We start from the raw sequence: 26,983 nt of genomic DNA on the forward strand, positions 1-26,983 counted from the left end.
CAACATCGTCCTCATACATGTCGACACACACGTACCGACACACAGCACACACACAGGGAATGCTCTGATAGAGGACAGGACCCACTAGCCCTTTGGGGAGACAGAGGGAGAGTTTGCCAGCACACACCAAAAACGCTATAATTATACAGGGACAACCTTTATATAAGTGCTTTTCCCTTATAGCATTTTAATATATGTAGTCATATCGCCAAATCAGTGCCCCCCCTCTCTGTTTTAACCCTGTTTCTGTAGTGCAGTGCAGGGGAGAGCCTGGGAGCCTTCCCACCAGCATTTCTGTGAGGGAAAATGGCGCTGTGTGCTGAGGAGAATAGGCCCCGCCCCCTTTTCGGCGGGCTTCTTCTCCCGTTTTTCTGAGACCTGGCAGGGGTTAAATACATCCATATAGCCCCCAGGGGCTATATGTGATGTATTTTTAGCCAGAATAAGGTACTATCATTGCTGCCCAGGGCGCCCCCCCCCAGCGCCCTGCACCCTCAGTGACCGCTGCTATGAAGTGTGCTGACAACAATGGCGCACAGCTGCAGTGCTGTGCGCTACCTTATGAAGACTGAAGAGTCTTCTGCCGCCGTTTCTGGACCTTCACTTTTCGGCATCTGCAAGGGGGGTCGGCGGCGCGGCTCCGGGACGAACCCCAGGGTGAGACCTGTGTTCCGACTCCCTCTGGAGCTAATGGTGTCCAGTAGCCTAAGAAGCCAATCCATCCTGCACCCAGGTGAGTTCACTTCTCTCCCCTAAGTCCCTCGTAGCAGTGAGCCTGTTGCCAGCAGGACTCACTGAAAATAAAAAACCTAACAAACTTTTACTCTAAGCAGCTCTTTAGGAGAGCCACCTAGATTGCACCCTTCTCGGCCGGGCACAAAAATCTAACTGAGGCTTGGAGGAGGGTCATAGGGGGAGGAGCCAGTGCACACCACCTGATCCTAAAGCTTTTACTTTTGTGCCCTGTCTCCTGCGGAGCCGCTATTCCCCATGGTCCTGACGGAGTCCCCAGCATCCACTAGGACGTTAGAGAAAATGGATTTGTGCGCATGTTCTTTGAGGTGGTTTAGCTTCTTGCTGCCAGTTGGGATGTGGGGTATTCCCAGCACACTAGTAGGTGTTGATAAGAACAATTGGCTTGATGCATAATCACACAAAAATCAGCCTTATATGTTCCCAGTTTGCATGCACAAAAATAAATGCATATATCCAGAGTTGTACGCATTTTTGAAGTCCATCCACCCCTAACCGCACTCTTAGGAGAGAAAGCAATTGTCAGTAAATCCATTCGCCCGTCCGAAACAGCACTGCAATAGCCACACTGTATGGCAGCCAGATCTCGCACAAAAGTGCTCACTGCCATAGGGTAGCAAGAACTTTCGTACAAATTTGGCATTCGGCCAACCAGGCGAAGAGTGCCAGATAGTGTGCCATTGCCGGCGTTTAAAGACAGGTGTGTGCCTTTCCAAATCATGTCCAATCAACTGAATTTACCACAGGGGGACTCCAAATAAGCTGTAAGAACATCTCAAGGATGATCAGTGGAAACAGGATATGCACCTGAGCTCAATTTTAAGCTTCATGGCAAAGGCTGTGAATACTTGTGCGCACATGTGATTTCTTAGTTGTTTATTTTTTAATAAATTAGCAAAAATCTAAAAAAAACTTATTTGACATTGCCATTATGGGGTATTGTGTGTAGAATTTTGAGGGGGAAAAAATATTTATTCCAGTTTGGAATAAGGCTGTAACATAACAATATGTGTAAAAAGTGAAGTGCTGTGAATACTTTCCAGGTGCACTGTACACATATGATATTGGAGTGGGGGGGGGAACTTTTTACTGTATGTCACCAGTATGGCCCATATCATATGTGTAGACATTGGATTAATATTTCATTACTCATCTCCTTTTTCTAAGGGTGTTATGTTCCACCCTGTTTCCTGAGCATGGGACGCGGTTGTGGTGCCTGCATTTGGCATCCCGACAAGCAACCATAATGTTGATGTTAGAATCCCGACCACGGTGGGCAAAGGAGGTTAAGCACCCCCTGGGAGGGTTAGACTGCGGGTAAGGAGGGTAGGGGCTAGGGGGTTATATGGGGAGGGTAAGTATACTGTACTTACCTAGCACCTTTCGGGATTATCTCCATTGGGATGCTGCCGCACTTGGTCTTTTGACCCCCGGCATCCCGAAAGCAAGGATAGCATATCACACCCTGTGTGTACGTGTGTGTCAGGTGCCGCGCGTGTACGTATGTGTGTGGTGCCGGTCTTCTATTTCTTCCAGTGCTGTGTTTCTGCAGCCCAGCCCTCCCTGTTGTTGTGCTGGAGAATCAGCGCTTCGTTCCCCTGCCGGAGAGAGATCCCCGAGGCAGAGACATGCCCTTCCTGCAGCTGGGCTACCCCCAGTACCTCAGCACTGGCCATGCGGCAGTCTATGGAGGCGACCGGCAGGGGATTCTGGCCGCAGAAGTGCCGCAGTCAGATCAGGGAGGCATGCAGGGTCAGAGCTGGGCAGCACTTCCACCGCTGTCACCTCTGTGCTGGGCAGGCATGTACACCAGTCCCTACAGCACTACAGTGCCTTCCTGTCCTACACCAACGATCCCACACTCTTCTCTCAGATGGTAAGTGCTAGCCTCTGCCTCACTCACACTCTCACTCACGCTCTTTTCTCTGTTTCGGGTGATTGTCTCACATTTTCCAGAGGGGTGGCCGGGCAGAAACAGGCAGATTGTATTGCTTCAAAGTCGGCCATATTTGTACACTCATTTGAAGCTACTCTTGAGTACACCCCCTGCAGGCGGTTACTGAGCATGACCAACAAATTGAAATGCCCTATCTTTAAAATGGGGCATATTTTACTAAATTTAAGAAAAACTCTGTAACTTTCTAAAAATCCTTAACCACAAAAGGCACTACACTGGGACAAGCTCTATTTAACAAAACAAACCCCAAGTCTTCATTTGTCCTCTACCCTGAGTTATGCCTTCTCAAAAATACCCCCATAAACTACATTACAAAACTGTCAAAATAGCCAAACAGAAGGTAGAAAAAAAGCAGAAAAAAACTGACAGTTTAAACTTTAGATTACTCCCAATTACTCATTTCTAATTAGTTTGCATTGCAAGCAGCACCGAGTGACGATTCTACTTGTCCATGCCAAATTTCAGCTCAGTATGTCCAATCACTTTTGGAGGTGTAGCCCCTCAAACACCATGACCCCATCTCAGAAGTTCTCTGTGGGAGAATTCCGTTTGTTCGATTCAGCCTTAATATAGGGACACGACCGTGTCCTTAATAGACCTTAATAGACATATGCATGTGTGTGTGTGTGTATATATATATATATATATATACATAGATTGGAAGCAATGAAGCAGTCAGCGGCACTCAGGGTCTTATTTCAGCAAGCAACTATATTGAAAAATTGCGGCATAAAAACCAACGTTTCGGGACTGGCACTTCCCTTTGTCAAGGTGAGTAACTCACCTTGACAAAGGGACGTGCCAGTCCCGAAACGTTGGTTTTTATGCCGTGATTTTTCAATACAGCTGCTTGCTGAAATAAGACCCTGAGTGCCGCTGATTGCTTCATTGCTTCCAATCGACCACATCTGTACCAGAGGGCACCGGGGCATACATCCCTAGCTGTGGGAGTGCCGGTCCACGCAATTTCGTTATATATAATATATATATATATATATACACATACATACATACATACAGATGGATGGAGCCTCACTCATCTATGCCATTTATAGCGTTTGTCCCGATCACAGAGTTGTAGTGTGCCTGGTCGCAGTGTGTTATGTCGTAGGGTGGTGCATAGAGCTTAGCTAGGCATATGGCATTACCAGTGATCATCCACCAGGTGTCACTTTTGAAAATCACCATTGCACGTGCGTGAGGTTAGCAGAGCTGCCCGGCAAATGACGAATCACTCATGCCAGGCATCTCACGATCTCTAGGTGCATGCACAATGCTAACATGCTTTACAAATGAATGTGCCTTCTGTGGCTTCGGGTGTCTTTTCTTGCCGTGAACGCATCTTACAGATGTGTCCTCTTACATTCTTGCTGCAGTCACACTAAACAGCGCTTGAATTAAAACCATGCCACGGCGAAACTTGGTAGCGCTGATCGTATTTTTGTTTTTTCCTGAGAAAGTGTGTCTTAGACGCAAAGTAATGTAATAGGATGCACAAGCAGCTTCTGCTGATTAAAATGATATGCCGCATGCGTAGCGCTGATCGTATTTTTGTTTTTTCCTGAGAAAGTGTGTCTTAGACGCAAAGTAATGTAATAGGATGCACAAGCAGCTTCTGCTGATTAAAATGATATGCCGCATGCCTATATTCTGTGTGTGACTGTTCCTGATTGACGCTCTCCATCTGACCGCTGGTCTGTATGTATAGCATTACAGTTGTCACTGGCCATTTGCCAGTGCTTGCTAAGAGTACACTTTTTCAGTACGATTACTGTACTGTATATCCAACTCCCGCTATTCGCTCTACAGTTCTGGATTAGTGAAGCATTAGCCACCCAGTAGTGAAGATGTGTAATGCAAGCTGTGTATGTTGTCGCACCTCAACGCGCCTCACCACACAACACCTCAACAACCTGAGCTTTAGCTACTCCGTTTAGAGGAAAAACTGCAACAATGAGGGAGGCTCCAGGTGTGTGTGTGTGTGTATATATATATATTTATATATATATATACACACACACACACATACATATATATAATATATATACACACACACACACACACACATATATAAATATATATACACATATCTATCTATCTATCTATCTATCTATCTATCTATCTATCTATCTATCTATCTATCTATCTATCTATCAAGGGGCCCAGACCATGCACTCTCTAACTGGCAAACCAATGTGGTGGCTGGCCACACCCCCTAAACATGGGCCCCTTCCACTGCATTCCCCCATGCGGCCCTTCATGCCCCAGTCCAACACTATCTGTAGAAATGCTGAGATCATCGGGAGTTAGTTAAAATCCACTTTGTATAATGGAATTATAAAACAATATCTGCACACTCAAATTCAAATGTGCTAAAGTCTCAAGAAGCAAAGTATTTAATAGATTTTGGATAAACCTGGTAGTAATTATACACTTCAAATGGGTGTAGTAGGGTTTGCCGGCGGCCGGGCTCCCGGCGACCAGCATACCGGCGACGGAAGCCCGACCGCCGGCATACCGACAGCGTGGCGAGTGCAAATGAGCCCTTTGCGAGCTCACTGCGCTCACCACGCTGCGGGCAAGGTGGCGCATATTTATTCTCCCTCCAGGGGGGTCGTGGGCCCTTAAGAGGGAGAAAAAGTGCCGATATGCCAGCTGTCGAGATTCCGGTGTCGGTATACTGTGCGCCGGTATCCCGACAGCCGGCCACCTGAAGAACACCCCTTCAAATATAGGAATTAATTGAACTATTTAAAGTTCACCTGTTAATATCACTGCTAATAGCAGGTCAAATAATTTAAAATGCAATCTACTATAGAACTTTAAAATAATTAAAATGTAAGTTAAATAAAAATAAATCTACATGCGTTCACAAAGGTAGGACAATAATTTTTATTTCTTAATACATTACCTTAAAGGTGATTTCAGCTAAGCAGCGTGTACACTTAATATAGAAGCGGAAGATAGGGAGCCCCAAGTACTGCTCATTTTGCACTGTTTCTTTCCTGGCATTGAATTTTTTCCCCTTATATATATACTCTCCACATGTCTTACACCTGCAATATAAAACAAATCCATAAAACAGATAAGCTTAGAGCAGGGATCAAGAACATTTGGTTCAAAAATGGCAACTGCAGAACAGTGACTAAAATGGATATTGTTAAATGTGGGTATGTATTAATCCACATTTGGCACTTTGTAGTGCAAAGTGGCAAGTGAAAAACAACAACAACAAGACCACAAGTATTGATGCACCTAGCAGTCCCAGCACACTGCCCTGGCATCTACATATATCTTGAACTAAACATAATGTTGTCTGCATACTCTCCAGACCTGTGACTTGCACAAAATGGACTCATGGATTTGTGGACTGAACCGGTAAGCAGTCTATAAATGTGCTAGGAACCAGTGACATCATTCTGGAACTAGCTGGCCAGTATTCATGTATCCTTTTCACACTGGTTCCAAATGAATTGACAGTCTACAGTCTCATGTATTTTAGTTCAGATCACAAAATGGCTGCCCCTGCTATGTGAAGAGTTGTACCAGAAAATGACTCTTAGGGGTATATTCAATTAGGGTTGAAAGCTGCCGTCTGTCGAAAAGATGGTAGTTTTTTACTTTTTAAGGTCGAATCGTGATTCGACCTATTCAGTCCCCGCTATTTTTATTCGACAAGTTGGGGAATTCGACTTGTCGAATAGTACGTGAATCGGCGGTACAGCTGCCGATTCACGTACTTTTGAGGGAAACGGGGCCAAATTCGACAGGATTTGGCCCCATTTCCGACCATCTCAGTCCGACATAGAAAAATGTCGGACTGAGATGAGGGACCTTAGAGGGGGAGAGCCGCGGGCAGAAGGGGAGAGCAGCGGTACAGCACAGCGCTGCAGGAGGATGTGTCACAGCCGCGCTGCTCACGGCAGCGTCCACCCGGCTCCAGCAAGTGAGGTCACACTTGCTGGAGCCGGGTGGACACTGCCGTGAGGTCTGACGGCTGTGAGACATCATTCTGTAGTGCTGCTCTCCTCCGTCTGCCCACGGCTCTACCCGCTGGTCTCCTCCCTCTCCTCCGCTCACAGGTCTCATCTCAATTCCACTTTTTTTAAAATCGAATTGAGATGGGATTGTCGGATACATTCCGACAAATGCATGTCGGAATGGATCCGACCCTAATTGAATATACCCCTTAAAGGGAAAGTGAAAACGAAATTTTTATTATTAGTTGTAGTAGCTCTATTCCAAGGATGCAGAGCTAGAAAAGGAATTGAAACCCCATCTCTCCTTTCTTCAAAGATAAAAGCCATCTTCACATTTTCAGAGAGTTTTCCATCTCTCTCTGGCTACACTCTTCACACCCTAAGAAAGCCTTTTTCTTGCCAGAAAATGTTACACTACAGAGCATGGGATTATCCCAGGATTCCACTCTTATAACTGGCGACTATGTCAACATTGACCTGAATGTGAGCTGAATATCCCCATTTTCAATAAGCCTGTTAAGTGTGGAAAATAAAATCTTTTTGTTTATCCATCTGCTGTTGGATTAATACTATTACGAAAATCCATTAGCGTGTATTGAAGTGTCGGTGGAAAAGATACCTTTATAGGTATATAGGTATATACACAGCAGGCTTACATGTAATATAAATAAGAATCATTGCTTAGCTATATTTCACGTGATGTATTCCCATTGGCTACGACGGGACACACAGCTGGTGAACAGAAACTGTGAATTTATATCACCATATTCCCACTACATTCACATGTTCACGTTATTACACCATTTTGTGTAATTTATAATAAGAATTTACTTACCGATAATTCTATTTCTCGTAGTCCGTAGTGGATGCTGGGGACTCCGTCAGGACCATGGGGGAATAGCGGCTCCGCAGGAGACAGGGCACAAAAGCAAGCTTTTAGGATCACATGGTGTGTACTGGCTCCTCCCCCTATGACCCTCCTCCAAGCCTCAGTTAGGTACTGTGCCCGGACGAGCGTACACAATAAGGAAGGATCTTGAATCCCGGGTAAGACTCATACCAGCCACACCAATCACACCGTACAACTTGTGATCTGAACCCAGTTAACAGTATGATAACAAAGAAGTAGCCTCTTAAAAAAAAGATGGCTCACAACAATAATAACCCGATTTTTGTAACAATAACTATGTACAAGTAATGCAGACAATCCGCACTTGGGATGGGCGCCCAGCATCCACTACGGACTACGAGAAATAGAATTATCGGTAAGTAAATTCTTATTTTCTCTAACGTCCTAGTGGATGCTGGGGACTCCGTCAGGACCATGGGGATTATACCAAAGCTCCCAAACGGGCGGGAGAGTGCGGATGACTCTGCAGCACCGAATGAGAGAACTCCAAGTCCTCTTTAGCCAGAGTATCAAATTTGTAAAATTTTACAAACGTGTTCTCCCCTGACCACGTAGCTGCTCGGCAAAGTTGTAATGCCGAGACCCCTCGGGCAGCCGCCCAAGATGAGCCCACCTTCCTTGTGGAGTGGGCTTTTACAGTTTTAGGCTATGGCAGGCCTGCCACAGAATGTGCAAGTTGAATTGTGCTACAGATCCAACGAGCAATCGTCTGCTTAGACGCAGGAGCACCCATCTTGTTGGGTGCATACAAGATAAACAACGAGTCAGATTTTCTGACTCCAGCTGTCCTTGAAATATATATTTTCAATGCTCTGACAACGTCCAGTAACTTGGAGTCCTCCAAGTCGCTAGTAGCCGCAGGCACCACAATAGGCTGGTTCAAGTGAAAAGCCGAAACCACCTTAGGGAGAAAATGAGGACGTGTCCGCAGTTCTGCCCTGTCCGAATGGAAAATCAGATATGGGCTTTTGTACGATAAAGCCGCCAACTCTGAAACTCTCCTGGCTGAAGCCAGGGCCAATAGCATGGTTACTTTCCATGTAAGATACTTCAAATCTACCGATTTGAGAGGCTCAAACCAATGAGATTTGAGAAATTCCAAAACTACGTTTAGATCCCACGGTGCCACTGGAGGCACAATTGGGGGTTGTATATGTAGTACACCCTTGACAAAAGTTTGTACTTCAGGCACTGAAGCCAATTCTTTCTGGAAGAAGATTGATAAGGCCGAAATTTGAACTTTAATAGACCCCAATTTGAGGCCCATAGACAATCCTGCCTGCAGGAAATGTAGGAATCGACCCAATTGAAATTCTTCCGTTGGGGCCTTCTTGGCCTCACACCACGCAACATATTTTCTCCAAATGCGGTGATAATGTTGTGCGGTCACTTCCTTCCTAGCTTTAATCAAGGTAGGAATAACTTCCTCTGGAATGCCCTTTTCTTTTAGAATCCGGCGTTCAACCGCCATGCCGTCAAACGCAGTCGCGGTAAGTCTTGGAACATACAAGGTCCCTGCTGAAGCAGATCCCTTCTTAGAGGTAGAGGCCACGGATCTTCCGTGAGCATCTCTTGAAGTTCCGGATACCAAGTTCTTCTTGGCCAATCCGGAGCCACTAGTATTGTTCTTACTCCCCTTTTCCGTATAATTCTCAGTACCTTTGGTATGAGAGGCAGAGGAGGAAACACATACACTGACTGGTACACCCACGGTGTTACCAGAGCGTCCACAGCTATTGCCTGAGGGTCTCTTGACCTGGCGCAATATCTGTCCAGTTTTTTGTTGAGGCGAGACGCCATCATGTCCACCTTTGGTTTTTCCCAATGGTTCACAATCATGTGGAAAACTTCCGGATGAAGTCCCCACTCTCCCGGGTGAAGGTCGTGTCTGCTGAGGAAGTCTGCTTCCCAGTTGTCCACTCCCGGGATGAACACTGCTGACAGTGCTATGACATGATTTTCCGCCCAGCGAAGAATCCTTGCAGCTTCTGTCATTGCTCTTCTGCTTCTCGTGCCGCCTTGTCTGTTTACGTGGGCGACTGCCGTGATGTTGTCCGACTGGATCAACACCGGCTGACCCTGAAGCAGCGGTTTCGCCAAGCTTAGAGCATTGTAGATCGCTCTTAGCTCTAGTATATTTATGTGAAGAGACGTCTCCAGGTTTGACCATACACCCTGGAAGTTTCTTCCCTGTGTGACTGCTCCCCAGCCCCGTAGGCTGGCATCCGTAGTCACCAGGACCCAGTCCTGTATGCCGAACCTGCGGCCCTCTAACAGATGGGCACTCTGCAACCACCACAGGAGAGACAACCTTGTCCTTGGTGACAGTGTTATCCGCTGATGCATGTGCAGATGCGATCCGGACCATTTGTCCAGCAGATCCCACTGAAATATTCGTGCATGGAATCTGCCGAATGGAATTGCTTCGTAAGAAGCCACCATCTTTCCCAGGACTCTTGTGCATTGATGTACTGACACATTTCCTGGTTTTAGGAGGTTCCTGACAAGTTCGGATAACTCCCTTGCTTTCTCCTCCGGGAGAAACACCTTTTTCTGAACCGTGTCCAGAATCATTCCCAGGAACAGCAGACGTGTTGTCGGGGACAATTGAGATTTTTGGAAGATTCAGAATCCACCCGTGTTGTTGAAGCACTACTTGGGTTAGTGCTACACCGACTTCCAGCTGTTCTCTGGACTTTGCCCTTATCAGGAGATCGTCCAAGTAAGGGATAATTAATACGCCTTTTCTTCGTAGAAGAACCATCATTTCGGTCATTACCTTGGTAAAGACCCGAGGTGCCGTGGACAAACCAAACGGCAGCGTTTGAAACTGATAATGACAGTCTTGTATCACGAACCTGAGATACCCTTGGTGTGAGGGGTAAATTGGGACATGCAGATAAGCATCTTTTATGTCCAGGGACACCATGAAGTCCCCTTCTTCCAGATTCGCTATCACTGCTCTTAGTGACTCCATCTTGAACTTGAATTTCTGTATGTACAGGTTCAAGGATTTCAGATTTAGAATAGGTCTTACCGAACCGTCCGGCTTCGGTACCACAAATAGTGTGGAATAATACCCCTTTCCCTGTTGTAGGAGGGGTACCTTGACTATCACCTGCTGAGAATACAGCTTGTGAATGGCTTCCAATACCGTCGCCCTTTCTGAGGGAGACGTTGGTAAAGCAGACTTTAGGAAACGGCGAGGGGGAGATCTTTCGAATTCCAACATGTAACCCTGAGATACTATCTGCAGGATCCACGGGTCCACCTGTGAGCGAGCCCACTGATTGCTGAAAATCTTTAGTCGACCCCCCACCGCTCCTGAGTCCGCTTGTAAAGCCCCAGCGTCATGCTGATGGCTTTGTAGAACCCGGGGCGGGCTTCTGGTCCTGGGCAGGGGCTGCTTGCTGCCCTCTCTTACCCTTTCCTCTGCCTCGTGGCAGATAAGACTGTCCTTTTGCCCGCTTGTTTTTATAGGAGCGAAAGGACTGCGGCTGAAAAGACGGTGTCTTTTTCTGTTGGGAGGGGGTCTGAGGTAAAAAAGTGGATTTGCCGGCAGTTGCCGTGGCCACCAGATCCGATAGACCAACCCCAAATAATTCCTCTCCTTTATATGGCAATACTTCCATATGCCTTTTGGAATCCGCATCACCTGACCACTGTCGCGTCCATAAACTTCTTCTGGCAGATATGGACATCGCACTTACTCTCGATGCCAGAGTGCAAACATCCCTCTGAGCATCTCGCATATAAAGAAACGCATCCTTTAATTGCTCTAGAGTCAATAAAATACTGTCCCTATCCAGGGTATCAATATTTTCAGTCAGGGAATCCAACCACACTACCCCAGCACTGCACATCCAGGCTGAGGCTATTGCTGGTCGGAGTATAACACCAGTATGCGTGTATATACTCTTCAGGGTAGTTTCCAGCCTCCTATCTGCTGGATCCTTGAGGGCGGCCGTATCTGGAGACGGCAACGCCACTTGTTTTGATAAACGTGTGAGCGCTTTATCCACCCTAGGGGGTGTTTCCCAGCGCGCCCTAACCTCTGGTGGGAAAGGGTATAATGCCAATAACTTAGAAATTAGCAGTTTTCTATCTGGGTTAACCCACGCTTCATCACACACGTCATTCAATTCCTCTGATTCTGGAAAAGCTACAGGTAGTTTTTTCACCCCCCACATAATACCCCTTTTTGAGGTACCTGCAGTATCAGAGATCTGCAAAGCCTCCTTCATTGCCGTGATCATATAACGTGTGGCCCTATTGGAAAATACGTTTGTTTCTTCACCGTCGACACTAGATTCATCTGTGTCGGTACCTGTGTCGACTGACTGAGGTAAGGGACGTTTTACAGCCCCTGACGGTGTCTGAGACGCCTGAGCAGGTACTAACTGGTTTTCCGGCCGTCTCATTTCGTCAACTGACTTTTGTAATGTACTAACATTATCACGTAATTCCATAATTAAAGCCATCCATTCCGGTGTCGACTCCCTAGGGGGTGACATCACCATTACCGGCAATTGCTCCGCCTCCACACCAACATCGTCCTCATACATGTCGACACACACGTACCGACACACAGCAGACACACAGGGAATGCTCTTATCGAAGACAGGACCCCACTAGCCCTTTGGGGAGACAGAGGGAGAGTTTGCCAGCACACACCAAAAGCGCTATAAAATGTATATAAACAACCCTAAAAGGTGTTGTTTTTGTTATATGCGCTTTAAATATATAAATATCGCCAAAATATGCCCCCCTTCTCTTTGTTACCCTGTTTCTGTAGTGCAGTGCAGGGGAGAGTCCTGGGAGCCTTCCTCACAGCGGAGCTGAGCAGGAAAATGGCGCTGTGTGCTGAGGAGAATAAGCCCCGCCCCCTATCCGGCGGGCTTTTCTCCCGGGTTTTGAGATATCTGGCCTGGGTTAAATACATACATATAGCCTCAATGGCTATATGTGATGTATTCTTTGCCATCAAAGGTATTAAATATTGCTGCCCAGGGCGCCCCCAGCAGCGCCCTGCACCCTCCGTGACCGTTCAGTGTGAAGTGTGTAGCAACAATGGCGCACAGCTGCAGTGCTGTGCGCTACCTTCATGAAGGCTGAAGAGCCTTCTGCCGCCTGTTTCCGGACCCTCGATCTTCAGCATCTGTAAGGGGGATCGGCGGCGCGGCTCCGGGACGAACCCCAGGGTGACCTGTGTTCCGACTCCCTCTGAAGCTATGTCCAGTAGCCTAAGACTCCAATCCATCCTGCACGCAGGTGAGTTGAAAATCTCTCCCCTAAGTCCCTCGATGCAGTGAGCCTGTTGCCAGCAGGACTCACTGAAAATAATAAACCTAAAAACTTTTTCTAAGCAGCTCTTTAGGAGAGCCACCTAGATTGCACCCTGCTCGGACGGGCACAAAAACCTAACTGAGGCTTGGAGGAGGGTCATAGGGGGAGGAGCCAGTACACACCATGTGATCCTAAAAGCTTGCTTTTGTGCCCTGTCTCCTGCGGAGCCGCTATTCCCCCATGGTCCTGACGGAGTCCCCAGCATCCACTAGGACGTTAGAGAAATATTTTTGCATGTGCTGACTCGGACGGTTCTTTCTTGGGTGGGATGCACAACATATGGGTCTATCCAATCAGTGCATGCAGTATCATAATACACGTTTTTATTCACTGTATATGTATTAGTTTCTTGTGCAGTTTACCTCACACATTGTAACCTTTGTAGTGCACCAAAGATGGCTGAATCACCTGGTACACCCATGGGTGGGATGAAAAATACTTGCAACTGATGATTATGTAAGGACTCTGTTCTAGCTTTAGTACACTGCAACTTCTCCATTTTATGTTAACTCTTCTAGGCAGTGCCTATTCTACCCAGGGTAACCTATGTAATGAATCCAAAATGGCATCCTCGCCTGGTACCTTTCATGGATGGGTTATGTAACCTGTGGAATTTATTACCCATAATGGCTACACCAACCCTACATTAAGTTCATTACGTACTGTACACTATGTTCATTGTTTATTATTTTGTTTATTTTCCTTTTGCTGTAATTCGCAAACTCTATGCTGTGTTTTTGATGCCTGTAAAGCGACCTGTTGGAAAAAAAGCACTATATAAATAAATTAATTATTTTTATTAAGCTTTCAGTCATAATACCCGAACACTGGAAAGAAAAGAGCCTTATACTGTACATGAATAGTGTAAGCCACTCAGCAACTACACTCATGGCAAATGCCTCCATTAAGGGTTTTCGCTTTCACTGTGTCCCACAGCCTATTACTGATTGATATTGATAATGCCATGTGTTCCCAAGCTTGTTCCTCAGGATCCTAAACTATCCATGTTTTCCAGGTCTCCTCACAGAATCACATGTGCAATAATGAACACTACCTGTGGAACTTTTTAAATGTGTCAGTGAGTAATGAATACACCTGTGCACCTGCTGGATAACCTGGAAAACGTAAACTGCGTGGGGTCCTGCGGACCGAGTTTGAGAACCACTGGATAATGCTATTTTTATTACATGCCCTGCTCCAAAGTCCATTTGGCAGCCACAGTTCAGAACAGTATGGACTGTAAGAAGAGTAATCACTCATTAACAGTCTTAGGGTGAGAGTTAAATGTTCTTACCACCAGCAGCCACTAGATGGCATCGAACAGAGCTATTCTAATGTAGCTCTGTTCGTGCACGATCAGCTGCTGGCGTCTACATTTCAACTCGCACCTGCCAGGGGTGGCAAGCTGAAATGTATGAAAAAAAAGTGATCCGTTTGAGCACCCAAACTGCACTTTTCCTGATCGTACCTGCTTTACCTGGCTAAACTAGACACTAATGGACGCGATCAGCGCAATAGGGGGCATCAATTGTATATTGCCCCCTGCAATCTCCCGTCACTTTAGACGGGAGAATGGGGAAAATAACATTTAAAATTCCCCCCTTAACGTGGTTCTATAAACAAGGAGACATTATTTTAATTATACATGGCTGAGTATATACGGTATATAGAAAAAGGTGCAACAATGTTGTGAAAAGCATATATGAAAGCTGTACCTGGCACCTTGAAAATGTCACAATTAAATAGCACCAGTCATAGAAAAAGATGCCACAATTTTGTGACAAGCTGGCATTCCTAACCTCGGTCCTCAAACCACACTAACAGTCCTGGTTTTAGTGATATCCATGCTTGAGCACAGGTGGCTACATTAGTACTTCAGTTATTTTGATTTAACCATCAGTGCAGAAGCCTGGATATTACTAAAACCTGTACTGTTAGTGTTCCTTAAGGGGTTGGGATCGGGTGACCAGGATCCCGGCGGTCAGCACACCGACGTTGGGATCCCGACCGCCAGAATGCCGGGGGGTGTGAGCACTACTAAGCTCAGTGCGGGCTCTGTGGCTTGCTGCAGGTTCTAATCCCGCTCTATGGGTGTAGTGGAAACCCACAAGTGGGAATAAACTTGGGCCCCCTGCTGGCATTCTGGCGGCCGTATACTGACCGACGAGATCCCGACCGACTGGATCATAACTACATCCCGCCTTCAGAAATGAGGATAGCAATGCCTGATATACAGCTTGTCACAACATTGTGGCAGCTTTTTCTAAGACTGATGCCATTTTATTGTGACATTTTCAAAGTGGCAGGTACAGCTTCCATACTTGCCACCTGCTTATGGATCAAATAAATATTCTGTTTCAGAGCTCCATACATTTTTTTTATATTATATATGCTGTCTTCATACACAAGTCAATAGATTACAGCTCATATAAAAAGAGCCATAATGTGTGCACAATCAAAGAAAACCAATGCATAAATTGCTTTTCTATGCCTATATAGCAGTAGTGGGTTAGAGACAGCCCACGGGCTCCCAACGGGTGCACCTTCACCTGTGGCCCCCAGGTGGCTGCTGCCAATGTAACTTATTCTATGCTTTATTATAAAGCAGAGAATGAGACTGGAACATATGTGAAGTGACCTCCTCTGCACGACTTAGGGAGATCAGACAGCATGTAGCAAAAAAAGAGGGTGTAGATACTGGGAATCAACATATGGGGCCGGATGTAATGCCATCCGTGTTGGCCAGGGGGTGCTGGATGCCGGCAAACTGGGACATTTTTTTAAAGTGGTAATCATTTACAATGTATGGTTTTGCCTCGTAAATGACTGACGCTTTAAAAAATGTCCGAGTTCGGCCAGCAACCGGCCCATGTACTCTGTATATGGATCTAATTCCTATTACATACCACCCAACATGACCCTCTCCAGGAGGGACACAATGCTCTGCTCCTGGACTTTTCTCTTAATTTATGATTGCCATCACCTGTGCTGAAACACCTTTCTTATCCATTAACCTGTTCAACACAGGTGCCGGCAATCATAGATTAAATAAGATTTTTCTCATCGGTAAATCTATTTCTCGTAGTCCGTAGTGGATGCTGGGACTCCGTAAGGATCATGGGGAATAACGGCTCCGCAGGAGACTGGGCACAACTAAGAAAGCTTTAGGACTAACTGGTGTGCACTGGCTCCTCCCACTATGACCCTCCTCCAGACCTCAGTTAGGATACTGTGCCCGGAAGAGCTGACACAATAAGGAAGGATTTTGAATCCCGGGTAAGACTCATACCAGCCACACCAATTACACCGTATAACTCGTGATATTATACCCAGTTAACAGTATGAACATAACAGAGCCTCTCAACAGATGGCTCAACAATAACCCTTTAGGTAACAATAACTATATACAAGCATTGCAGACAGTCCGCACTTGGGACGGGCTCCCAGCATCCACTACGGACTACGAGAAATAGATTTACCGGTGAGTAAAATCTTATTTTCTCTAACGTCCTAAGTGGATGCTGGGACTCCGTAAGGACCATGGGGATTATACCAAAGCTCCCAAACGGGCGGGAGAGTGCGGATGACTCTGCAGCACCGAATGAGAGAACTCAAGGTCCTCCTCAGCCAGGGTATCAAATTTGTAGAATTTTGCAAACGTGTTTGCCCCTGACCAAGTAGCAGCTCGGCAAAGTTGTAAAGCCGAGACCCCTCGGGCAGCCGCCCAAGAAGAGCCCACCTTCCTCGTGGAATGGGCTTTTACAGATTTAGGTTGCGGCAGGCCAGCCGCAGAATGCGCAAGCTGAATTGTGCTACAAATCCAGCAAGCAATAGTCTGCTTCGAAGCAGGAGCACCCAGTTTGTTGGGTGCATACAGGATAAATAGCGAGTCAGTCTTCCTGACTCCAGCCGTCCTGGAAATATAAATTTTCAAGGCCCTGACTACGTCCAGTAACTTGGAGTCCTCCAAGTCCCTAGTAGCCGCAGGCACAACAATAGGTTGGTTCAAGTGAAAAGCTGATACCACCTTAGGGAGAAACTGGGGACGAGTCCTCAATTCTGCCCTATCCATATGGAAAATCAGATAAGGGCTTTTACATGACAAAGCCGCCAATTCTGATACACGCCTGGCCGAAGCCAAGGCCAACAACATGACCACTTTCCACGTGAGATACTTCAAATCCACGGTCTTAAGTGGCTCAAATCAATGTGACTTTAGGAAATCCAACACCACGTTGAGATCCCAAGGTGCCACGGGAGGCACAAAAGGGGGCTGAATATGCAGCACTCCCTTAACAAAAGTTTGAACTTCAGGTAGAGAAGCCAGTTCTTTCTGGAAGAAAATCGAAAGAGCCGAAATCTGGACCTTAATGGAACCCAATTTTAGGCCCATAGTCACCCCTGACTGTAGAAAGTGCAGGAAACGACCCAGCTGAAATTCTTCCGTTGGGGCCTTCCTGGCCTCACACCACGCAACATATTTTCGCCATATGCGGTGATAATGGTTTGCGGTTACTTCTTTCCTAGCTTTAATCAGCGTAGGAATGACTTCCTCCGGAATGCCCTTTTCCTTCAGGATCCGGTGTTCAACCGCCATGCCGTCAAACGCAGCCGCGGTAAGTCTTGGAACAGACAGGGCCCCTGCTGCAGCAGGTCCTGTCTGAGCGGCAGAGGCCATGGCTCCTCTGACATCATTTCTTGAAGTTCCGGGTACCAAGCTCTTCTTGGCAATCCGGAACAATGAGTATAGTTCTTACTCCTCTTCTCCTTATTATCCTCAGTACCTTTGGTATGAGAGGAAGAGGAGGGAACACATAAACCGACCGGTACACCCACGGTGTCACTAGAGCGTCCACAGCTATCGCCTGCGGGTCTCTTGACCTGGCGCAATACTTTTCTAGCTTTTTGTTTAGGCGGGACGCCATCATGTCCACCTGTGGCCTTTCCCAACGGTTTACAATCATTTGGAAGACTTCTGGATGAAGTCCCCACTCTCCCGGGTGGAGGTCGTGCCTGCTGAGGAAGTCTGCTTCCCAGTTGTCCACTCCCGGAATGAACACTGCTGACAGTGCTAACACGTGATTTTCCGCCCATCGGAGAATCCTTGTGGCTTCTGCCATCGCCGTCCTGCTTCTCGTGCCGCCCTGTCGGTTTACATGGGCGACCGCCGTGATGTTGTCTGACTGGATCAGTACCGACTGGTTTTGAAGCAGGGGTTTTGCCTGACTTAGGGCATTGTAAATGGCCCTTAGTTCCAGAACATTTATGTGTAGGGAAGTCTCCTGACTTGACCATAGTCCTTGGAAGTTTCTTCCCTGTGTGACTGCCCCCCAGCCTCGAAGGCTGGCATCCGTGGTCACCAGGACCCAGTCCTGTATGCCGAATCTGCGGCCCTCTCTGAGATGAGCACTCTGCAGCCACCACAGCAGAGACACCCTGGTCCGTGGAGACAGGGTTATCAGCCGATGCATTTGAAGATGCGATCCGGACAATTGGTCCAACAGGTCCCACTGAAAGGTTCTGGCATGGAACCTGCCGAATGGAATTGCTTCGTAGGAAGCTACCATCTTTCCCAGGACTCGCGTGCAGAGACGCACCGACACCTGTTTTGGTTTCAGGAGGCCTCTGACTAGAGATGACAGCTCCTTGGCTTTTTCCTCTGGGAGAAACACTTTTTTCTGGACTGTGTCCAGAATCATCCCCAGGAATAGTAGACACGCAGGAACCAGCTGTGACTTTGGAATGTTTAGAATCCAGCCGTGCTGTTGTAGCACTTCCCGAGATAGTGCTACCCCGACCAACAACTGCTCTCTGGACCTCGCCTTTATCAGGAGATCGTCCAAGTATGGGATAATTAAAACTCCCTTTTTTCGAAGGAGTATCATCATTTCGGCCATTACCTTGGTAAATACCCTCGGTGCCGTGGACAGGCCGAACGGCAACGTCTGGAATTGGTAATGACAATCCTGTACCACAAATCTGAGGTACTCCTGGTGAGGATGGTAAATGGGGACATGCAGGTAAGCATCCTTGATGTCCAGTGATACCATGTAATCCCCCTCTTTCAGGCTTGCAATAACCGCCCTGAGCGATTCCATCTTGAACTTGAATTTTTTTATATATGTGTTCAAGGATTTTAAATTTAAAATGGGTCTCACCGAACCGTCCGGTTTCGGTACCACAAACATTGTGGAATAGTAACCCCGTCCTTGTTGAAGTAGGGGCACCTTGACTATCATCTGCTGGGAATACAGCTTGTGAATTGCCTCTATCACAGCCTCCCTGCCTGAGGGAGTTGTTGGCAAGGCAGATTTGAGGAAACGGCGGGGGGGAAATGTCTCGAATTCCAGCCTGTACCCCTGAGATACCACTTGAAGGATCCAGGGATCTACTTGTGAGCGAGCCCACTGATTGCTGAACTTTTTGAGACGGGCCCCCACCGTACCTGGCTCCGCCTGTTGAGCCCCAGCGTCATGCGGCGGACTTAGAAGAAGAAGCGGGGGAGGACTTTTGTTCCTGGGAACTGGCTGTATGCTGCAGCTTTTTTCCCCTACCTCTGCCTCTGGGCAGAAAGGACGCGCCTCTACCCCGCCTGCTCTTTTGGGGACGAAAGGACTGTACCTGATAATACGGTACTTTCTTTGGTTGTGAGGGAACATGTGGTAAAAATGCTGACTTCCCAGCCGTTGCTGTGGACACTAGGTCTGAAAGACCATCCCCGAACAACTCCTCACCCTTATAAGGCAAAACTTCCATGTGCCTTTTAGAATCTGCATCACCTGTCCACTGCCGAGTCCATAACCCTCTCCTGGCAGAAATGGACAGTGCACTTATTTTAGATGCCAGCCGGCAAATATCCCTCTGTGCATCTCTCATGTATAAGACAGCGTCTTTAATATGCTCTACGTTCAGCAATATAGTGTCCCTGTCTAGGGTGTCAATGTTTTCTGACAGGGAATCTGACCATGCAGCAGCAGCACTACACATCCATGCTGAAGCAATAGCTGGTCTCAGTATAATACCAGTGTGTGTATATATAGCCTTCAGGAGAGCCTCCTGCTTTCTATCAGCAGTCTCCTTCAGGGCGGCTGTATCCGGAGACGGTAGTGCCACCTTTTTTGATAAGCGTGTAAGCGCTTTATCCACCTTAGGGGGTGTTTCCCAACGTGACCTATCCTCTGGCGGGAAAGGGTACACCATTAGTAACTTTTTAGAAATTACCAATTTTTTATCTGGGCAAGCCCACGCTACTTCACACACTTCATTTAATTCTTCAGAAGGGGGAAAAACTACTGGTAGTTTTTTCTCTCCAAACATAATACCCTTTTTTGTGGTACCTGGGGTCACATCAGAAATGTGTAAAACATTTTTCATTGCCTCAATCATGTAACGAGTGGCCCTACTGGACATAACATTAGTCTCTTCGTCGTCGACACTGGTATCAGTATCCGTGTCGACATCTGTGTCTGCCATCTGAGGTAGCGGGTGTTTTAGAGCCCCTGATGGCCTTTGAGACGTCTGGGCAGGCACGAGCTGAGAAGCCGGCTGTCCCGCATTTGGCATGTCATCAAATTTTTTATGTAAGGAGTCGACACTTTCACGTAATTCCTTCCACAAGTCCATCCACTCAGGTGTCTGCCCCGCAGGGGGTGACATCACTTCTATAGGCATCTGCTCCGCCTCCACATAATTTTCCTCATCAAACATGTCGACACAGCCGTACCGACACCCCGCACACACACCGGGAATGCTCTGACAGGAGACAGGACCCCACAAAGCCCTTTGGGGAGACAGAGAGAGAGTATGCCAGCACACACCAGAGCGCTATATAATACAGGGATTAACTAAATTATATCCCCTTATAGCTGCTATATGTATATTGCGCCTAAATTTAGTGCCCCCCCTCTCTTTTTTACCCTTTCTGTAGTGTAGACTGCAGGGGAGAGCCAGGGAGCTTCCTTCCAGCGGAGCTGTGAGGGAGAAATGGCGCCAGTGTGCTGAGGGAGATAGCTCCGCCCCTTTTTCGGCGGACTTTTCTCCCGCTTTTTAATGAATTCTCGCAGGGGTATTTATCACATATATAGCCTCTGGGGCTATATATTGTGATATATTTGCCAGCCAAGGTGTTTTTATTGCTGCTCAGGGCGCCCCCCCCCCCAGCGCCCTGCACCCTCAGTGACCGGAGTGTGAAGTGTGTATGAGGAGCAATGGCGCACAGCTGCAGTGCTGTGCGCTACCTTGGTGAAGACTGATGTCTTCTGCCGCCTATTTTCCGGACTCTTCTTGCTTCTGGCTCTGTAAGGGGGCCAGCGGTGCGGCTCCGGGACCGAACATCAATGGCCGGTTCCATGCGGTCGATCCCTCTGGAGCTAATGGTGTCCAGTAGCCTAAGAAGCCCAAGCTACCACCAGTTAGGTAGGTTCGCTTCTTCTCCCCTTAGTCCCTCGCTGCAGTGAGTCTGTTGCCAGCAGATTTCACTGTAAAATAAAAAACCTAAAATATACTTTCTCTCTAGGAGCTCAGGAGAGCCCCTAGTGTGCATCCAGCTCTGCCGGGAACACAAGATTCTAACTGAGGTCTGGAGGAGGGTCATAGTGGGAGGAGCCAGTGCACACCAGCTAGTCCTAAAGCTTTCTTAGTTGTGCCCAGTCTCCTGCGGAGCCGCTATTCCCCATGGTCCTTACGGAGTCCCAGCATCCACTTAGGACGTTAGAGAAAAAGGGAAGTCCAGAAGCAGAGCATTGTGTCCCTCCTGGAGAGGGTCATGTTGGGAGGTATGCTATTACAATAATGTGTGTGTGTGTGTGTGTGTGTGTGTGTGTGTGTGTGTGTGTGTGTGTGTGTGTGTGTGTTGGTGGTGCTACCCTAGCTTTAGAAGTACTGTATTAACAGGGAGTCCTTGTGCTTATAAAGAAAGCTAAATAGGAAAAAGAAGTAAAACCGCTTTCTGGGGACACACTTATATAACAGTGAAAACATAACTTTTATTAAACACATCGTAATCAAACACATGTATCTATCTGTCCACAATAAAGTGGATATGAAACATAAGCTGCAAGTTATGTCACTGTACAGGACAGCAGGTACACTACAATCTTTCCTGGATCCCTCCGGTTAATACAGCAGACACTTATATTTGCATGTAATACAATGGTTTGTGCAACATGAAAAAGTCTTGTCAGCCTATAAAGTATATTCAACTGACCAGATTCATGAAATTGAACAGTATGGAACAAAGCTGTTATTGATGTTAAATGCATACGACAGTGCACGTTTAGATTATCATATTTGCATATACTGAATAAACACCACGTCATCATGTGGTACAACCGATACTAATATTTGCAAAATAGTCAACGTACTTGTGTACAGTGATGAAAATAGATGAGGCTGTCTCAAAATAACTTCTACTTCCTATCCACGTGCAATAAATTCTATTCAGAATAAACAAGTGTTTCTGCTGTCAGCAATCATTGTAGTACAGGTGCCCTGATCTCAATATGACATTGCAAGGTAGCAGTTCCACAGCATACTGATGAGAGAACGCTGCAAAAGAAAGAGAGGAGATACCTGTGCTCTTGGAATACAGTTGATAAATCAATGGAGATCTCCCCTGGTGCCCAGGACCAGTGACTTCATAAAAAAAACTAATATTAGTCAGCTTGTCTGCTATATGTCTTCAGTGACTGATGCTGTATTAGAGTTATGGTAATATGCAGTGTAAACAAGGTATGATGTATAGATCGCTGGGGTTATATTAGTAATACACATTAGCCATAAATCTGAGAATGGAAGAGACGGCAAAGTGTGAATGTTACAGCTATTGCGCCTAAGTAGGTGTCCAACGTATCTGGTAAGTAATGGGAGTTTATGGAGGTGGTGCCATGACATTAACAATTACATGTGTGAGAGAGCTAACAACAATGTGCACAAAGTTAGTAATGGATAGTGGCCCTCATTCCGAGTTGTTCGCTCTGTAATTTTCTTCGCATCGCAGCGATTTTCCGCTAATTGTGCATGCGCAATGTTCGCACTGCGACTGCGCCAAGTAAATTTGCTATGCAGTTAGGAATTTTACTCACGGCATTACGAGGTTTTTTCATCGTTCTGGTGATCGGAGTGTGATTGACAGGAAGTGGGTGTTTCTGGGCGGAAACTGTCCGTTTTATGGGTGTGTGTGAAAAAACGCTACCGTTTCTGGGAAAAACGCGGGAGTGGCTGGAGAAACGGAGGAGTGTCTGGGCGAACGCTGGGTGTGTTTGTGACATCAAACCAGGAACGACAAGCACTGAACTGATCGCACTGGAAGAGTAAGTCTCGAGCTACTTAGAAACTACACAGATAAATCTTTTTGCAATATTGCAAATCTTTCGTTCGCAATTTTGCTAAGCTAAGATTCACTCCCAGTAGGCGGCGGCTTAGCGTGTGCAATGCTGCTAAGAGCAGCTTGCGAGCGAACAACTCCGAATGAGGGCCAGTGTACTCAAAGGTGAGTAAAGTATGTGTAAGTGGGGAAGTGGTTATCCTGTTTGCAACATCCAAAGCAGAGCTTGGTAGAATAGTCCCTTAAAAAAACATAGAAAAGGGCTCTGTCTGGTGTATATGTAGTGTGCCTACAGTATATAATGTAGAAGCACTCAATTGGGCCTATAGAGAGTAATAGTGAGATAAATACTTAGCTTGATGTAAAAATTACACACAGATGAGTTTTTTTTTTTTTTTTTTCTCTCCAGGATTTGTTTTAGACGAGGAAGGTACTGAGTGTAAAGGGGGGTACACACAGAGCGATAATCTAAGCAATCTGACTAGATTGCTTAGATTTTCAGCAAGATCGCTCCGTGTGTAGCCCTAACAGCGATAGCGATGCGCAGCCCCGCGCATCGCTATCGCTGCTGCTAGATTGCCCTGCATGCAGGCCAATCTAGCGGGTCGCTCACTTAACCCGCTGGGTGAAGTGAGCGGCCCCCCCGTCTCCCCCCGCACGCTCAGCACAGATCGCGCTGTGCTGAGCGCAGGGAGAGATGCGTGCTGAGCGGTTCACTCAGCACACATCTCTCCAGCATCGGGCCGTGAGTACTGGCCTTAAGATGAACCCTCTGCTTGTTACAAGAGATAAACAATTGAAATGTTAACGAACTTGTTCAACCACTCTAGAACCAGAGTACAGCAAGCATGTGAACATCTGTTGACATGCAAATTAATGTTGCTGTGGAAGCCACAACCAGTATATGTGTATAAAAATATATGCTGTGCAAGGGTTTTCATAAAAGTGTGATAAATTAATATGTTTATATATTATATATTATTATATAAAATATGTATATTTATATTGGTGTATGTTCTGCAAGATAGCTATCCAATCTGAATCATAGCATTTAAATAATAGTCAATAGCCATAATGAATTGAAGTGTAATACCTCTAGGGGAAAGCTATAAATCAAAGGGAGTGATTTTTTTTTTCTGTACAGAAAATCTAAAAGTGTAGGTTGTTGAAAGTAAGTGTGAGTTCATTGAACCCCAGGACAAAGCGGGATCTCGTCGGTGAGACACTGAGTAAGCAGAGGCTTAGTGGCGTGGAGGCTAGCGGCCTCACATATTTATTGGTATTGAGGCACGTAGTGTGTGTTTTTTAAAGGTAAAACGTGCGGAGGAGCGTGATTTTGGTGTTACACTCCGGCTGTGGAGCGCAGCTTGTGAATTTGACTACCGTGACCGTAGGGCGTATAGATAACAAGTATCTATAAGCCGTGCAATTGGACCGCACATGTATGTATGTGATACGCGGCGCAACATGATACCATTTGCGTAATTTCGCACAATTGCGTCATCATATGCGCTGTAATTTGTGTAAAGTAAAGGAATTTGTCGCTGACTCTCTCTCAGGAAATAATCTACGTGGACATTAATTGAAAAGGGTGATCGATAAGGTGTTTCTCACCCAAGAAAAATTCCAGTGGATATAAACCAAAAAGATCAGGCTTTCAAACTCCCCTGAAAAAGGTGGGGTATTGATTTATTGCTGTTAATACTTCATACTTCCAGTACTGAGGGGTCTGGTAGGGTTCTAACCTTGGTACGCAGGAAGTCACTATAGGAGTGGGCCGTGGTACTGTCCAGAGGAGCAGGAGCGGGTGAAAAGCGCTTGGAGGAACTTTTCACCGTCGTCTCGCGTGGGCCATTTGGTGTTTGTGTTTAAAAAGTCCACAATGAGAGACAAGTGGGCATGCGAGAGGCGTTCAGGAGCCAGGGTTCAGGCTGAGGAGCAGAGGCCGAAAGAGTCCGCTTTGTATATAAGGTGTAAGAAGTATGGTCCTTACACGCAGAGGCGTTTTGGAATGATTGAGTACGTATGAATGGTGAAATATAATTTCCAGTGATTGGTGGTTCTGATCCTGAGGTATTGCAGGTAATATGTTTAGGAGAGATTGTTAGTGTAAGTCACTAGTGGACTTACCACTAAAAGAGGCTTAGTGTGTGGCGCACTCTAAGCCTCTTTTAGTGGTAAGTCCACTAGTGACTTACACTAACAATCTCTCCTAAACAATACTATAACTTAGCTTAGTGGCGCACCTCCAACCTACATTGATTATTACAAGGACATCTCAGTGGCCCTTACTCTAATTCTTTTTGTAAATGGTTGGTTTCTATAGATACTTTTCTACTCACTGATTACCTGTGCAATGTCTTTTGGACCCTGTGTCCCCCTTTTTAGGTAATATGTTTAACCAAAGTCATATAAGACAAGAACGAAAACATAATAACTGTTTGAACTTGTAGCAACAATGAGTAAGTAAACAGAGAAAGCAAGCACATCACCACCGCCATATGTGGATGTGGAAGCAGTTACAGCCAGTATACAAACTATAGAAAATAATAAAAATATGAAAAATATGAATGTAACCTATATATGTACTAATGAATGTCAAAGTTTTATTTAGGAGGAGATGGTGACTCAAATCTGGTTTCAAACATTTCTCTTGCACTCAGAGGAGTAATATCCAACCGGTAAAAGAGGAGCTGTAGCCTGCAGGGTAAGTGGTTGAGACCAGTGGAACAGGAAAGTAATGTCATACATGGAGAATATCCTGTCCACACATTAGTATTTCCCAGTAGGAAAGCGGACTTCTTTTTAACTACCACATAAGAAGTATTTATTTCTAGGAATGCCCTTGTCTAGATAAGCTCGGAAATGTTTGTTGGACCATGTACAGACCCTTAATACGGGATGAGAAAGATTAAATGAATACTTCACATGACCTAGAAGCTTGTTTTTTTTTTGTAGTACTAGAAAATTCTCTGTCAGAATAAGATCACTGGTAAACACTAATTCGGCAAACGGGAGTAATGAGAGAAGTGCAACATTACCCTTTGACAAAACCTGCAGAAGTTACGATTGGGCCTCTATGATGCTAAACCCTTTTCTTTACTCCTAGCAGCAGTGGCCCCTGACTAACTTAATCGACAGAGATTTTGTTGTGTCAATTTAAATGTGAAATACATATATTGTACTCCCGCTCAGGAAGTACAAGGTATGTTAGATACTCCTCAAAGATTAATGTTGCATTCCACTGTTCTAGATTCATGTCCATCACAGGTAGAGGAAATTATCTCACAGATACCGGGATCCCTATGAATTTAGGATGGACCGGACACTGGATTGATGGCTGAGGTAGTCCCAGTAGTGACACAGCAAGCACAAGATTTAAGGGGGGTAGACCAAGTATTTAAGAATCAATTCCCTGTAGTGTCCAATCTAGTTGTCATTTTAATAAAATCCTCTCCACCTCTACTAACTTTACTGTCACCAACCTCTATTCTGTTTTCTTCACAGTTTCCTCTTCATCTTTGCGTTCACAAAGGGGGTACAATATATGGACTCGATTCTCCCAAGGTTTCAAGTGATAGCCTGAGTATTTTCACCCAAGCCCTACATGACTGTTTACAGTCCTTTCAGCCTGAGAATGGGTCGGTGCTGATACAATATGTTAATGACTTGTTGTTGTGCGCTGATTCATTTGAGTCATCCCTGGCAGATAC

The 26,983-nt window shown here is 46.1% G+C and overlaps 1 protein-coding gene across 2 annotated transcripts in view; it reads right to left on the reverse strand.

Moving 5' to 3' along the window:
• YJU2 (YJU2 splicing factor homolog) overlaps positions 1-26,983 on the reverse strand; it is a 120,298-nt gene that overhangs the window by 78,542 nt on the left and 14,773 nt on the right. For both annotated transcript variants that reach the window (XR_010175790.1, XM_063914913.1), the window contains exon 3: positions 5,622-5,766. Coding sequence is in view for 1 of the 2 variants with exons in the window: in XM_063914913.1 (XP_063770983.1) it covers positions 5,622-5,766 (145 nt within the window). In the remaining variant the exon portion in view is untranslated. The remainder of the gene's footprint in view (positions 1-5,621; positions 5,767-26,983) is intronic.

This window comes from Pseudophryne corroboree, chromosome 1, assembly GCF_028390025.1.
Source record: "Pseudophryne corroboree isolate aPseCor3 chromosome 1, aPseCor3.hap2, whole genome shotgun sequence".
Lineage (NCBI taxonomy): Eukaryota > Metazoa > Chordata > Amphibia > Anura > Myobatrachidae > Pseudophryne > Pseudophryne corroboree.